Source organism: Alosa pseudoharengus, unplaced genomic scaffold (assembly GCF_046254945.1).
Source record: "Alosa pseudoharengus isolate Yale_2024_CS ecotype anadromous, Long Island Sound unplaced genomic scaffold, YU_APseudo_1.1 YU_APseudo_1.1_scf_12, whole genome shotgun sequence".
NCBI classification, from domain to species: domain Eukaryota; kingdom Metazoa; phylum Chordata; class Actinopteri; order Clupeiformes; family Clupeidae; genus Alosa; species Alosa pseudoharengus.
The window spans coordinates 10,440,745-10,453,244 of record NW_027468587.1 but is presented as its reverse complement, the minus strand read 5'-3'; the positions used below and the strand labels follow the sequence as shown (position 1 = coordinate 10,453,244).

General features: G+C 46.1%; 1 protein-coding gene across 3 annotated transcripts in view; it reads right to left on the bottom strand.

The window, feature by feature from the left end:
* The window catches only part of myh14 (myosin, heavy chain 14, non-muscle), a 54,132-nt gene that overhangs the window by 20,649 nt on the left and 20,983 nt on the right, over window positions 1-12,500 (bottom strand). For all 3 annotated transcript variants that reach the window (XM_076280094.1, XM_076280095.1, XM_076280096.1), the window contains exons 14-25: window positions 10,859-11,032; window positions 10,414-10,590; window positions 9,347-9,461; window positions 7,292-7,494; window positions 6,575-6,696; window positions 2,746-2,815; window positions 2,435-2,595; window positions 1,930-2,038; window positions 1,555-1,686; window positions 1,176-1,382; window positions 660-797; window positions 307-430 (exon numbers count right to left, since the gene is read on the bottom strand). In XM_076280094.1, the coding sequence (XP_076136209.1) occupies window positions 307-430; window positions 660-797; window positions 1,176-1,382; window positions 1,555-1,686; window positions 1,930-2,038; window positions 2,435-2,595; window positions 2,746-2,815; window positions 6,575-6,696; window positions 7,292-7,494; window positions 9,347-9,461; window positions 10,414-10,590; window positions 10,859-11,032 (1,732 nt within the window). The remainder of the gene's footprint in view (window positions 1-306; window positions 431-659; window positions 798-1,175; window positions 1,383-1,554; window positions 1,687-1,929; window positions 2,039-2,434; window positions 2,596-2,745; window positions 2,816-6,574; window positions 6,697-7,291; window positions 7,495-9,346; window positions 9,462-10,413; window positions 10,591-10,858; window positions 11,033-12,500) is intronic.

Sequence of the window (12,500 nt, the reverse complement as noted above, 5' to 3'; positions counted from 1 at the left end):
ATGTGCCTCAGTCAGGAGTGAGAACACAGGACTGTCCACTATGAGCACAGGACTGACCACTAGAAGCACAGGACTGACAAGACTGACCTCTAGGAGCACAGGACTGACCTCTAGGAGCACAGGACTGACCTCTAGGAGTATTAGTCATAATGGAGGAGTTCTCCACATCAACATGACATCAACACAGGGGGTCGTATATAACTAGATAGCTCAAGGTCAAAGGTCATTGTCAGAGAACAGACAGATGATGGTAACTTTAGGGTAAAGGTCTCTTCTTGTGTGTGTGTGTGTGTGTGTGTCTTGTACCCTCTAGGTCAGCGATGACAGCTTCCTGCTTGTTCTTTAGCTTGTTCAGGCTCTTGACCTTCTCCTCCTCCTCTGTCAGCTGGTCAGCCACCTCACTTAGCCTCTCCTCCAGCTGCTTCTTCTCCTGCCAGTGTGTGTGTGTGTGTGTGTGTGTGTGTAGGGTGAGTAAGACAGAGAGAGAGAGAGAGAGAGAGACAGAGAGACAGAGAGAGAGGAGATGCATTGTTAAAACTGCATGTGCTGCCTTACATTGAGGACTTGTGGGTGCTGAGTGTGTGGGTGTGTAATGTGTGTGTCTGTGTGTACTGTGTGTGTGTGTGTGTGTGTGTGTGTGTGTAAGTATCCGTGGTTACCTTGCTCAGTCGGTCCCTCTGCTCCCCTACATTGAGGACCTCGGTCTCCAGGCTCTTGACTTTGGTTTCCAGGGTAACCTTCTCCAGGAGGAGGCGCTGTCGAGCCCCTTCCTCCTCCTCCAGCTGCTCCTCCAGGTCCTGATGAGACGGAGAGAACATGACACAGACAGAAATGTGGAAAGGATAAAATAAAGGAGGGAGAGAGAAAAAGAAATGTTTATCACTCCTTTTCCACACCATAGTCACAAACCCTTACGCAACCATAGTCACAAGGGTTCATCGTTACAACACTCCAAAAAATGAACCCTCAACCACAAGGCTTACATCCTCCCACCAGCTAAACAAGGCAATCTCACCCCTCCCCTCTTTAAAACCACTGTCATCGAATGGACAGTGGCGCTGCTGAAACCCCATGTCACCGGTCATCGGATGAACAGTGGCGCTGCTGAAACCCCATGTCACCGGTCATTGGTCATGTCACCGGTCATCGGATGGACAGTGGCGCTGCTGCCTCACCTGCACATTCTGTTGCAGTCGCTTCTTCTCATTGGTCAGCTGCACGCCCCTCTCCTCCTCCTCCTCCAATCGGGCCTCCAGCTCGCCCAGAACCTCCTCCAGCTCCTGCTTCCTGCTGGCCAATCGGGCGCGGATCTCCTCGGCCTCCGCGAATAGCTCCGCCTCTGCCTGCAGCTGGTCGGTAAGCACCGCCTTCTCCTCCACCAGCTGACAGGAAACAGGAAACAAGAATACAGGAAACAGGAAGCAAGAATGAAATGAATTCATCTGCATAAGCTTTCTGACCGAGCTTCCTACTTCATACATACAGCATGATGTCTGTATAATATACCATTAGTAAATGACTGAAAAGGACGAAGGGTGGAGAGTGAGGTGTTACCTGCTGATGTTTCCTCTCCAGGTCAGTGAAGTCCGTCTCCGCTTTGGTCAGCTTGTCTTTGGCTTTCTGGAGCTCTGCCTCACGCACCTGGATCTCCTCATCCTGACGCGTCACCTGCAGCAACGGCTTCACCTAGGCAGCCACAGGTCAAAGGTCAGCCACCACCCTTCCATCAGATTTGGGTCGAGTAAAGCTTAGATTGCAGCATACAGTCTGATCATCAGATTTGGGTCCAGTAAAGCTTAGATTGCAGCATACAGTCTGACACCAACTTTGTCATAGTTTATATTCATGCAGCATTTGTGCTGGTCACTTCCACCCGTAGATGCACAGGTCACTATGGCGTCAGTGATGCTGTGGTATTGCCATGGTTACCTTGGTGAAGAGTCTCCACCACTGCCAGTTGCGTAGCTTCAGGTAGGCTGCACAGTTCCTCTGCATCACCCTCAGAGCACTGAGCTGCTGCTGCTTCTTCAGGAAGGCCCTGCAGGAGTGTGTGTGTGTGTGTGTGTGTGTGTGTGTGTGTGTGTGTGTGTGTGTGTGTGTGTGTGTGCATATATATGAGAAGACACAAACACATACATTATTAGACACATTCTCTTTCTCTTTCTCTCTCTCGCTCTCTTTCTCTCTCTCACACACACACACACACACACACATCTCTCTATGCATACAAACACAAACACACACGCACACACACACACACACACATATCCGCACACACACACACACACACACGCACACGCACACACAAATGCACATACACACACACACACACACACACACACACACACACACACACACACACACACACACACACACACACACACACACACACACACACGCACACGCACACACAAATGCACACACACACACACACCTCCTGGCCAGGTATCCTCGGGCGGCACTCTGGAAGCGGATGATGGTGTCTGTGATCTTCAGGTCCCTCTCCTCCTCCAGGTGTCCCAACACTCCGGCCCGGAAGAACACTTTACTCTGACCCACGCGAAACAGGTTCCGGTCCAGCTCCAAAGCACTGATCTGGGTTTACGTAACATAAGGGTTCATTCGCTATGTAAACATGACGGCATGCACACACACACACAACACACACATGTACGCACACACACACACACACACACACACACACACACACACACGCACACATTGCTGATTGCTGGCTACACTCACCATGAGTTCACAGGCCTGTTTTCCATCCATGAATGTGCGAGGGATTGCATTAGGAGTGAGGACCTCATATCTGATAAGGACAGAGGAGGAGGTGTGTGAGAGTGTGAAGCTTACTTAATGTAAAGAAAAATGTGTTGAACACTTAATGTGTAGAAAAACTAGATGTACCGCAGAGCGGTACAAAATATGACCGCCGCCCAGTCCAGCACATTTTTTCCACAAAAATAAATCACGCTGAAAGGCCTATATGATTCTAACTGTCTCACTAAATTGCATTATCCACACTCAATTCTCACTGATATCTGCTAGACAACAAGTACCAAAACATGATTAGTTCATAGATTTCACATGTAAAATTAATTTTATACAACCCCACCTCCATCTTGCCTGTTCATAATTCTGAGAAATTCTTGAATTGTGTGCATGTATGCATGTACATGTTTATGTTATGCGTGTGTGTGTGTGTGTGTGTGTGTGTGTGTGTGTGTGTGTGTGTGTGTGTGCGTGCTTGTGTGTGTGCCTGTGTATGTGCCTGTGCATGCAAGCGTACATATGTCTACTGTGTGAGTATGTGTCATACGTATGATTACTGTGAATGTATGTGTGTGTGTGTGTGTGTGTATCTGTTTGTGCACATGTGTGCACATGAAATGGGTTAACATGACCCCTGGAGGCAAACATACGGAAAAAAATGGTCATCCTAGGCCCTACAGTTCTCAAGATATTCACAGAGAACTGTGTCTGCCCTACCCTTCTTTCGGGGGGTCCAGTCCAGCGGGGGGGCTACAGATCAAAATGAAAAATTACGGTTCCATGCTATCCATGTGGGGGTACATGCCCACCAAGTTTTGTGTACCCCGGTCTTTCAGTGTCCCGGGAATCCTTGTTGGTGTACGTCACTAAATGTACACATAAATTATTTTATTGTAAGGCCCCCCATGAACGAAAGTACACAAAACTTGGCATGCATTCGGAGGGTGTCATAATGATCCTACACTTTTAATTTCGTGCAGTTTTGACCTTGTCAGCCAGAGATATTGTGATGAAAATACCTAATTTTTTGCTTTTTCATTTTTAACTAGGTGGCGCTATACATAAAATAAGTGGTAATGGGATGGGTTGGCATGCCCCCTTAAGACCAACATACATAAAAAAGGTGGACCTCCTAGGCCCTACGGTTATCGAGATATTCACAGAAAACTGTCTCCGGCCACCTACAGGCCAGTTGGTGTATAGTAACATAAATTAATTTATTGTGTGGCCCCCCATGAACGGAATTCCACGAAACTTGGCGTGCATACAGAGGGTGTCATAATGATCCTACACTTCCAATTTTGTACAGTTTTGACTTTGTTAGGTCACAGATACCTTCAATTACAACACCTCATTTTTACTTTTTTGTGTTTAACTAGGTGGCGCTATACATGAAATGAGTGGTTATGGAATGGGTTGACATGGCCCCTTGAGATCAACATACAAAAAAAAATGGTCCTCCTAAACCCTACGGTTTTCGAGATATTCACAGAAAACTGTGTCTGCCCTACCCTCCTTTCGGGGGGTCCAGTCCAGCGGGGGGGCTACAGATCAAAACGAAAAACGATGGTTCCATGCTATCCATGTGGGGTTACATGCCCACCAAGTTTCGTGTACCCCGGTCTTTCAGTGTCCCGGGAATCATTGACAGAAATTTGGGCATGCGAAAAAAAAAAAAAAAAAAAAAAAAAAAAAAATCTGACTAAACCTATATGACCGCTGCTTCGCTGCGCGGCGGTCATAATGAGAGCAGAAAAATAAAACGAGTTGAAACAAATAAAAGATGTATTAATCATATAACTGCTTAAATCCAGCTAGCTCAAAAACAAATAAAAATGTGGGAATGCTGCAATAATGGATAACCAGTGTGGAACAAATAAGACTTAAAGGAACCGTATGTAAGAAATGTATTTCAATTAATCATAAAATGGCCCTGATACTTATATCACTGACAACAGTAGTCCGGCCAGGATATTGTCATTTACAGTAAACAGTGATGCCCTCAACTGATGTTTTGTCATGTCATGTTGTGTTTTGGCCTGAAGTGCCACCCTCCACCTATCTACTACTCACAAAGTCAGTAGTGTTTCGGCATCCGAGTTGGCAACCTCGAGGGGGAGGGGAAGGGGATACACCGCTCTACAGTAATTTGAAAGTGATTGCAGTACCAGTTTTGGCCACAATCTTACATATGGCTCCTTTAAAGAATGTTTGCTTACGTAAAACATAAAGTGTTTCTACTTAGATATAAAAATGTTTTGTTTTAGATTTAAAGTCTGTTATGTTTAAATGAAATGTGTTTTGAACAAATGTAAGAAAAAGACATACTAGCAGTAAAAAACTGTACGCAAGTGAGGGGTCAACAAGAAGACAACAGACAAGAGGAACACGAAATAGAGAAGCATTCACTCATGGCAGGACGCGATAAGATCAAGCCAGGGCGTACGGCCCGCTCAAAAAGGTATCAAAAGAGAACGACCCCCCTTGAAAAATCCTCTTTTCGGACTTTGCAGATCGAGAAGCAGATACATTTTTATTTTTTGTACTTAATAAAGTCAAAACTTTTGTTAAAAAGACCGTCCAGAGTTCTTTTCGTATTTCACTGTCTCCCCTATGTCATGGAGAAGATTGAACTCCTTGCAACAGAGGCATCAGCCTAGGTGACCCGCGCAAAGCTGGTAAGTTGTCTGCTCGAGGGCTTACTTTCTAAGACTGTTTATGGGCAAAACACACTTCACAATGAACTGATACATACAGGAGTAGCAATCTCAGCTGTGTATTTAGGAAGGAAAGTCCGATGCACCAGAGCAGACAAAAAACGCAACCTAACTCTGTTAGCAGATTTAGAGTTCTTTTAAGGTCCAAAATGCACTTCATACAAGCGAGGATACGAAAATCTGTTGATAGATACAAATGTATTTAGAAACTGACCCTAAATTATTATAGATATTATAAGATCTGTTATATGTTATATGTATATTCTAAGATCTGTCTTTAAGAAAAACTTTATATCTGGCTAAGTTCCTCTTAACCTCTCATTAACCATAGTGACATTGACAAACCAAGGGAAATTAGGGAATAGAGAATAGGGATAGAGATAGAGAGAGCCTCAGCCCCAAACCCCAGATTTGGGGTTTTGATTCAGATAGAGAGCCTCTCAGTCAGGACAACCCTCTCGTACATCTCAAACCTGTCGAAAAGGGGCCCTCGCATCAGACACAAACACAGAAAGTGCTTCCTCTTTTTGTGCTGTAAGAGCCTCACAGCCCTAAGTTTCACACACACACATTACACACACACACACACACACACACACACAGGAGTAGCGATCTCAACTGTGTTACAGGAGCCCCGAAGACACCAGAGTCAGTGTTTCCCATACATTGACTTATTTGTGGCGGCCCACCACAATATCAACATTGACCACCACACAATGATTTTCTATGTTGTACTATTTAAATGGGATGAAATCTTCATTTCATCTTTCTATCTCTCTCTAATTAAGTTATAGGAAGCAGTATACCTACACTAACGTTAGTCGAGGTTTGCACACTATAATGTTAAAGCTACTTGTCAATATCTACTTCTTGTGCAAGGCAAGTATAACTATAGGCTATTCATTGTATTGACTGACACAGAATGTTTGCTCAACATCCCCCCCCCACCTACCACCACAAATACAATTAAATGCTGTGGGAAACACTGAGAGTGGACACAAAACGCAACACTAGACTACACAAAGACATACAAACACACACACACACACACACATACACACACACACTCACACACTGACCTCTGTCTGAACTCCTGGAAGGGGATGCGGTTGGGGAATCCCTGTCGGCAGATACGGATTCCCTCTAGAACACCGTTACACCTGAGTTGGTCCAGAACCAGGTGAGGAGTCAGCTTACCTGCCTGAGGGGGAGGGGCAAGAGGGCACTTCAGTAAATATGTAAACATATCAACAAAGCATCATCAGTAAATATGTAAACATATCAACAAAGCAAAGGTAGAATAGAATTGAGAATTGATGGACTCATGGTTTACGCCGTTTCATCTCCTATTTATTTTTCTTTAACACGTTCACTATTCACAATTCACAATTCATCTTCATACATGTGCCTGACATTTCCTCTCTTCCCTTTCTTTTTCATCCCTTCATTTTTAATACTCTCTCTGTCCCTTCACTCTCCTCATACCCCCCTTCCCCCGGCTCACTATCTCTTAGTTTTTTCCTCTCTCTTTGTTTTTTTTTTTTGGGGGGGGGGGCTTTTATGCCTTATGAGTGACAGGAAGCGAATGGGAGAGAGAGCAGGGGTGGGATCCGGAAAGGACCACGGGGCAGGAATCGAGCCCGGGTCGCCGGCGTACGGTGCAGGTGCCCCAGCCAGTTGTGCTACAGCTGGGGCCCTCTCTGTTATTGTTACCTTTGTTCATCTCTCTCTCAATCCCTCCCTCCCTCTTTCTCTCTCCCTCCATCCCCCATCCCTCTCTCTCTCTCTCTCCGTACCCTCTTCTCGTGGTTGGGGATGATGCAGCGCAGGAAGTTGGGGTTGGTGTTGCGGAGCGTGGCCATCAGCTTGGTCAGGGACTCCTTGTAGAGCTGGCCCACCGTGCGGAACATGCCCTTCTTGGTCTTCAGGCCGGCGGCGCCGAAACTGACCGATCCGCTGCTCTCACTGCCCACCTGGTCCAATCCCACAATCCTCTCCACTGGGAGGAGGAGGGAAGGAGCAGAGATCAGAAGTCAGTAACGGCACACGTGATTGGTTGACATGAAGGCAGAAGTCAGTAACGGCACACGTGATTGGTTGACATGAAGGTGGAGTGGGAAGGTGTGCTGCGCTGGTCGTTCGTAGTGATGGAGGTGGAGTGGTAAGGTGGGGTGCGTTTGTGTTTGGTAGTGATGGAGGTGGAGTGGGAAGGTGTGCTGCGCTGGTCGTTCGTAGTGATGGAGGTGGAGTGGTACAGTAAGGTGTGGTGCGTTTGTGGTTGGTAGTGATGGAGGTGGAGTGGTGGTGGAGTGGTGGTATTGGATTTTGACTGGCAGTGCAGTATGGGACATGTATTCTGTGAGATGACCAGCTATCTTGAGAAAAACGAGTGAAAATGCAATGCTTTTGTGGAAATGCATTTCCACCAGATTGCTGAAATTCTGTTTCTGTTTGGGTTGGTGAGGACTCTGCGTCCAGCTGATGGTCATGTCACTCCATCAGACCAGACTGCCAACTCCAAACAGACTGAATTTCACTCAGTCAGAAGCACGATGAGGTATCGCACTACAACAGCACTACATCCACACAGCTACTACAAGACTCTATGAAGACCATCTCACACAGGGTCCGCTCGAATTCAGGCTGACAGTGAGGTGATATCTTACTATTGGCTAACATTCTAGCAGTGCAATAACACCATACTTTACTGTAGATATTATCTTAAAAGGTTGTTTGAAACCAACATTCTTAATGGATGCCATTTCCATCACAAGAAAGTTATGCGTTATGAGAAACCTGTCTAATATGGCAGTGAGCCAACGGCGGGGCAGCAACCTTCTAATTCGAACGGACCCAGAGAATCGGTGTCGGCTCACTCTGAAACGGATCCGGCCATGATCCGGCTCAGATCCGTCACACTGTCAGCTCCTGAATTGGACATGAGTTCTACAGCACTACAGCACACAGCCACATCTTATCATAGCGTCAGAGAAAGAACACACACAGAGAACTACATGAGAACACGAGCTAGAAAGAGAGGACTAAAAGACTGGACTAAAATGGAGAACCAAAAACAGCAACAACAACGTGGGTAGGGAGCGATGGAGAGAGAGAGAGAGAGATGGAGGGAGAGGTGGAGAGGAGAGGTGGAGAGGAGAGCGAGAGCAGGAGGGATGCTGGAGAAGGAGGACAGAGGAGGGAGGGGAGGAGTGAACCTACTGTCTGAGCCGTTAGTCTGCAGGGTGGCGTAGGAGTCGAAAAAGTAAACACGAGGAAGAGTCTGAACCTCTGAGGAGGAGACGAAAGACAGACACACCCAGAGAAAGAGAGAGAGAGAGGGAGAGAGAAAGAGAGAGAGAGAGAGAGAGAGAGAGAGAGAGAGAGAGAGAGAGAGAGAATGAGGACAGCGAGACCCAGAAAGAGACCAGGAGAATGATAAGGAGAGAACATGAAGGAGCGGTCAGATTTTAGGGGCAGTGAGAGGCAAGCAGTCAGAGGAGTGAGAGAGAGCCAAAAAGAGAGGGAGGGAGAGAGAAAGAGAGAGAGAGAGAGAGAGAGAGAGAGAGAGAGAGAGAGAGAGGGATGAGATTAGAGAGGCAGCAGAGAGAAGACCAGCTGTTAATGCAGGTATTCAAATAAAAGTGAGGATTAGTTCATTAGTTATCATCTCAACATTATATTACACGTTCATAATGACAGTATCCCAGAAGAACCTGTCACCCAAGGACACATAGACACACAGATTATCAATACATGAACAATAAATGATTCGATCAATGGTTAGAATCGCTCTTTGTTAACAAATTAAACTGATTGAGTTAATTGCCGAGCGATGAGGGTTGATTGCGTACCTTCTCTCCACAGCTCAGAGATGAAGTGATCAGAAGATTGGTGGAGAAGAGAGGCCACGTTGTCATTCAGGGGGTCCATGTTCTTCACCAGCCAATCATCTGCCTTATAGTCAACCTGGGGGGTGGAGACAGGAAACAAACAGTCAGACAGAGGAAGTGAGGTCAAATGTCTCTCATACACAGACTTGTGGACGGACAGGAAGAGGAGCAGAGGGAGCAAAAATGAAAAAAGAGAGAGGGGGAAGAAGAGTTCAACATGGCATGAGAGAAAGAGACAGAGAGAGAGACTGAATTGTTAAGGCGGAGCAAGATACTTTGTCGTAGTTCATGTCTATAGGCGCAAAATGGGGATCGAATCCTGTCTGCATAAAGAGGCTTGTCGATGACGTGTTGATGAGCATACGTTGCAACCGGCCAACAGCAGCAGGATAAATAATCGGCGCACACCTGATATAAGGTCGATTTTCTCCAGACTGGAATGCTCAAAAACTTTAAAAATGAACCTGAAATGTTCAGAAGGGTTTGAGGATCATGAAAACGTGCCCAAAATTCACATTCCTAACTCTATAGAACTAAGATCTTAGCATATGTGGTGAAATTCTGAGCTATGCCCATAGACTTCAATGGAGCAGTCGCTGCCTCTGCTCTGCATAAAGGGGGATTTTGACCCCCCCTCGTGCGATCCGGGTTCCCGGAAGTGGCTCCTCATGAAATATCTTGCTCCGCCTTAACAATCTTTGACTGAAACACCATGGGAGACTGTGAAAGAGAGACAAGCAGGTAGACTCAGAGACAGACAGATGGAGCAGTAAAGGGTTTGTCACCTTGCATAGTGAATAAAGGAGAGACAGACAGACAGAAAGACAGAGAGAGATGGACAGCTAGAAGGGTAACCGGTGTATCACCACTGACCGCGCAGTGGTTGATGGAGAGCCAAAACAGACGGAGACGGATAGGAGACAGACAGACAGACAGACAGACAGGCGGACAGACCACCTTGCCGGCGTAGTGGATGGTGGACAGACAGACAGAGAGATAGACAGACAGAGTGGTAAGTGGTGCATCACCTTGCCGGCGTAGTGGATGATGGAGAAGTCGGCCTCCTCCTGCCTGAGCTGTCTCGGCTTGTGGAATTTGGAATGCGAGCCCTGCTCGGCCGACAGCTTGTCAACGAATGTACGGTCCGTCGCCCGTGGGAACCAGCACTCCTCGTCCAACAGGGCCAGCACGCCTGGAGGGTGAGCCTATAGGGCAAAGGTAAGAGGCCAAAGGTCATCACACCTGCACAATGTACTAGCTATGACAGTTTTTCAGAGACAACACAAATAAGCTTACAGTTATGGACATTTTTGGTATTTGCCATTGATATATTTGTAAGAATAGACATACACATGTTTGTGTCCTCATAAAGTCAACAAGATATAATGAACCTGATGTAAATAACCTGCAAGCGCACACACCCAGACACACAAACACACACACACACACACACACACAGACATAGATACTGACCGGCCTCTCAATGAGGTCTATGCAGGGCTGCAGGTCGAGGCCGAAGTCGATGAAGTTCCACTCGATGCCCTCGCGCTGGTACTCCTCCTGCTCCAGGATGAACATGGTGTGGTTGAACAGCTGCTGCAGCTTCTCGTTGGTGTAGTTGATGCACAGCTGCTCAAACGAGTTCAGCTGCGGGGATTGAGAGTAGGGAAGGGCCAGATTAGAGACTCCAGTCAGTCAGATTATCATCTCTTTTGTTCGTACTGTCACCAGCAGATTTATATCGAGCTGTAGTAGTAAGGTAGAACGATAGATACATAGATAGATAGCTCCCCACATCTCCATGTAGAGTTGCAGTGAAAAGAGAAAGAGAAAGCAGTTCAAGTGTTAAAAGCAGTTAACAGTGACGTCATGGACACAGGAGAAGCGGAATAACCGCAACGACATCGGATTCACGTTTTTAACGATATTCTTTGGTAGCCCAAGGCTATTCACGTTTTCAATGATATTCTTTGGTAGCCCAAGGCTATTCACGTTTTTAACAATATTCTTTGGTAGCCCAAGGCTAGAGTATAAGTATATACAGTATACTCTTTTGATCCCGTGAGGGAAATTTGGTCTCTGCATTTATCCCAATCCGTGAATTTGTGAAACACACTCAGCACACAGTGAGGTGAAGCACACACTAATCCCGGCGCAGTGAGCTGCCTGCAACAACAGCGGCGCTCGGGGAGCAGTGAGGGTTAGGTGCCTTGCTCAAGGGCACTTCAGCTGTGCCTACTGGTCGGGGTTCAAACCGGCAACCCTCCGGTTACAAGTCCGAAGCGCTAACCAGTGGGCCACGGCTGCCCCCACCTCTATTCACATATTTAACGATACTCTTTGGTAGCCCAAGGCTATTCACGTTTTTAACAATATTCTTTGGTAGCCCAAGGCTATTCACGTTTTTAACATTATTCTTTGGTAGCCCAAGGTTATTCGATTTTGACTTTTTTGTAGGACATGCCAAAACATCTCAGTTGAACTACATGACTGAGTTCATGGAATGCATGCCACAATGTGTTAAGGAAAACAACAATATCTGTTGTCGCAATCGATTGTCATCCAAAAACACAACTTTCCACAACGTTCTGTGTAAGTGACCATCTGCAAATTACACATTTAATTAATTTTACATCACTATGGTCTGCCTAACAGACTGTCTTCAGGCGTGTTTTTATTGACGGAAAATGAGTGAAATCAAATGTCCTCAAGTTTCCACCTCAACGTTTTTGTATTCCAAAACAAGTGACTGATTTGACTGACTGACTGACTAAATAGAAAGCAAAGTTATATTAATCTCTCTCTCTCTTGTCTTTCTTGCTGATCCGAAAAACTATCCAATTCGTGACTCAAAACTGTGATATGATTTGAATCGCGAGTTTACGCTGTGATACTGTGATGAATATGGGTGACATTTAGGCTCTGTGATATTTAGATGAATACAAGCTGTTGCTGGACTTCTGTGAAAGAAAGACTACAGAGGCAGAATCAGATGGAGAAATACTGGCATTCTATCAGCGCACACACACATACACAGGTGAGATGCTGTATTGCTTAGTAAGGTTTCGCCCTGTTGCTTTTGTTTGTGTGTCTCTCTCTGATTCCTATGGTGTCT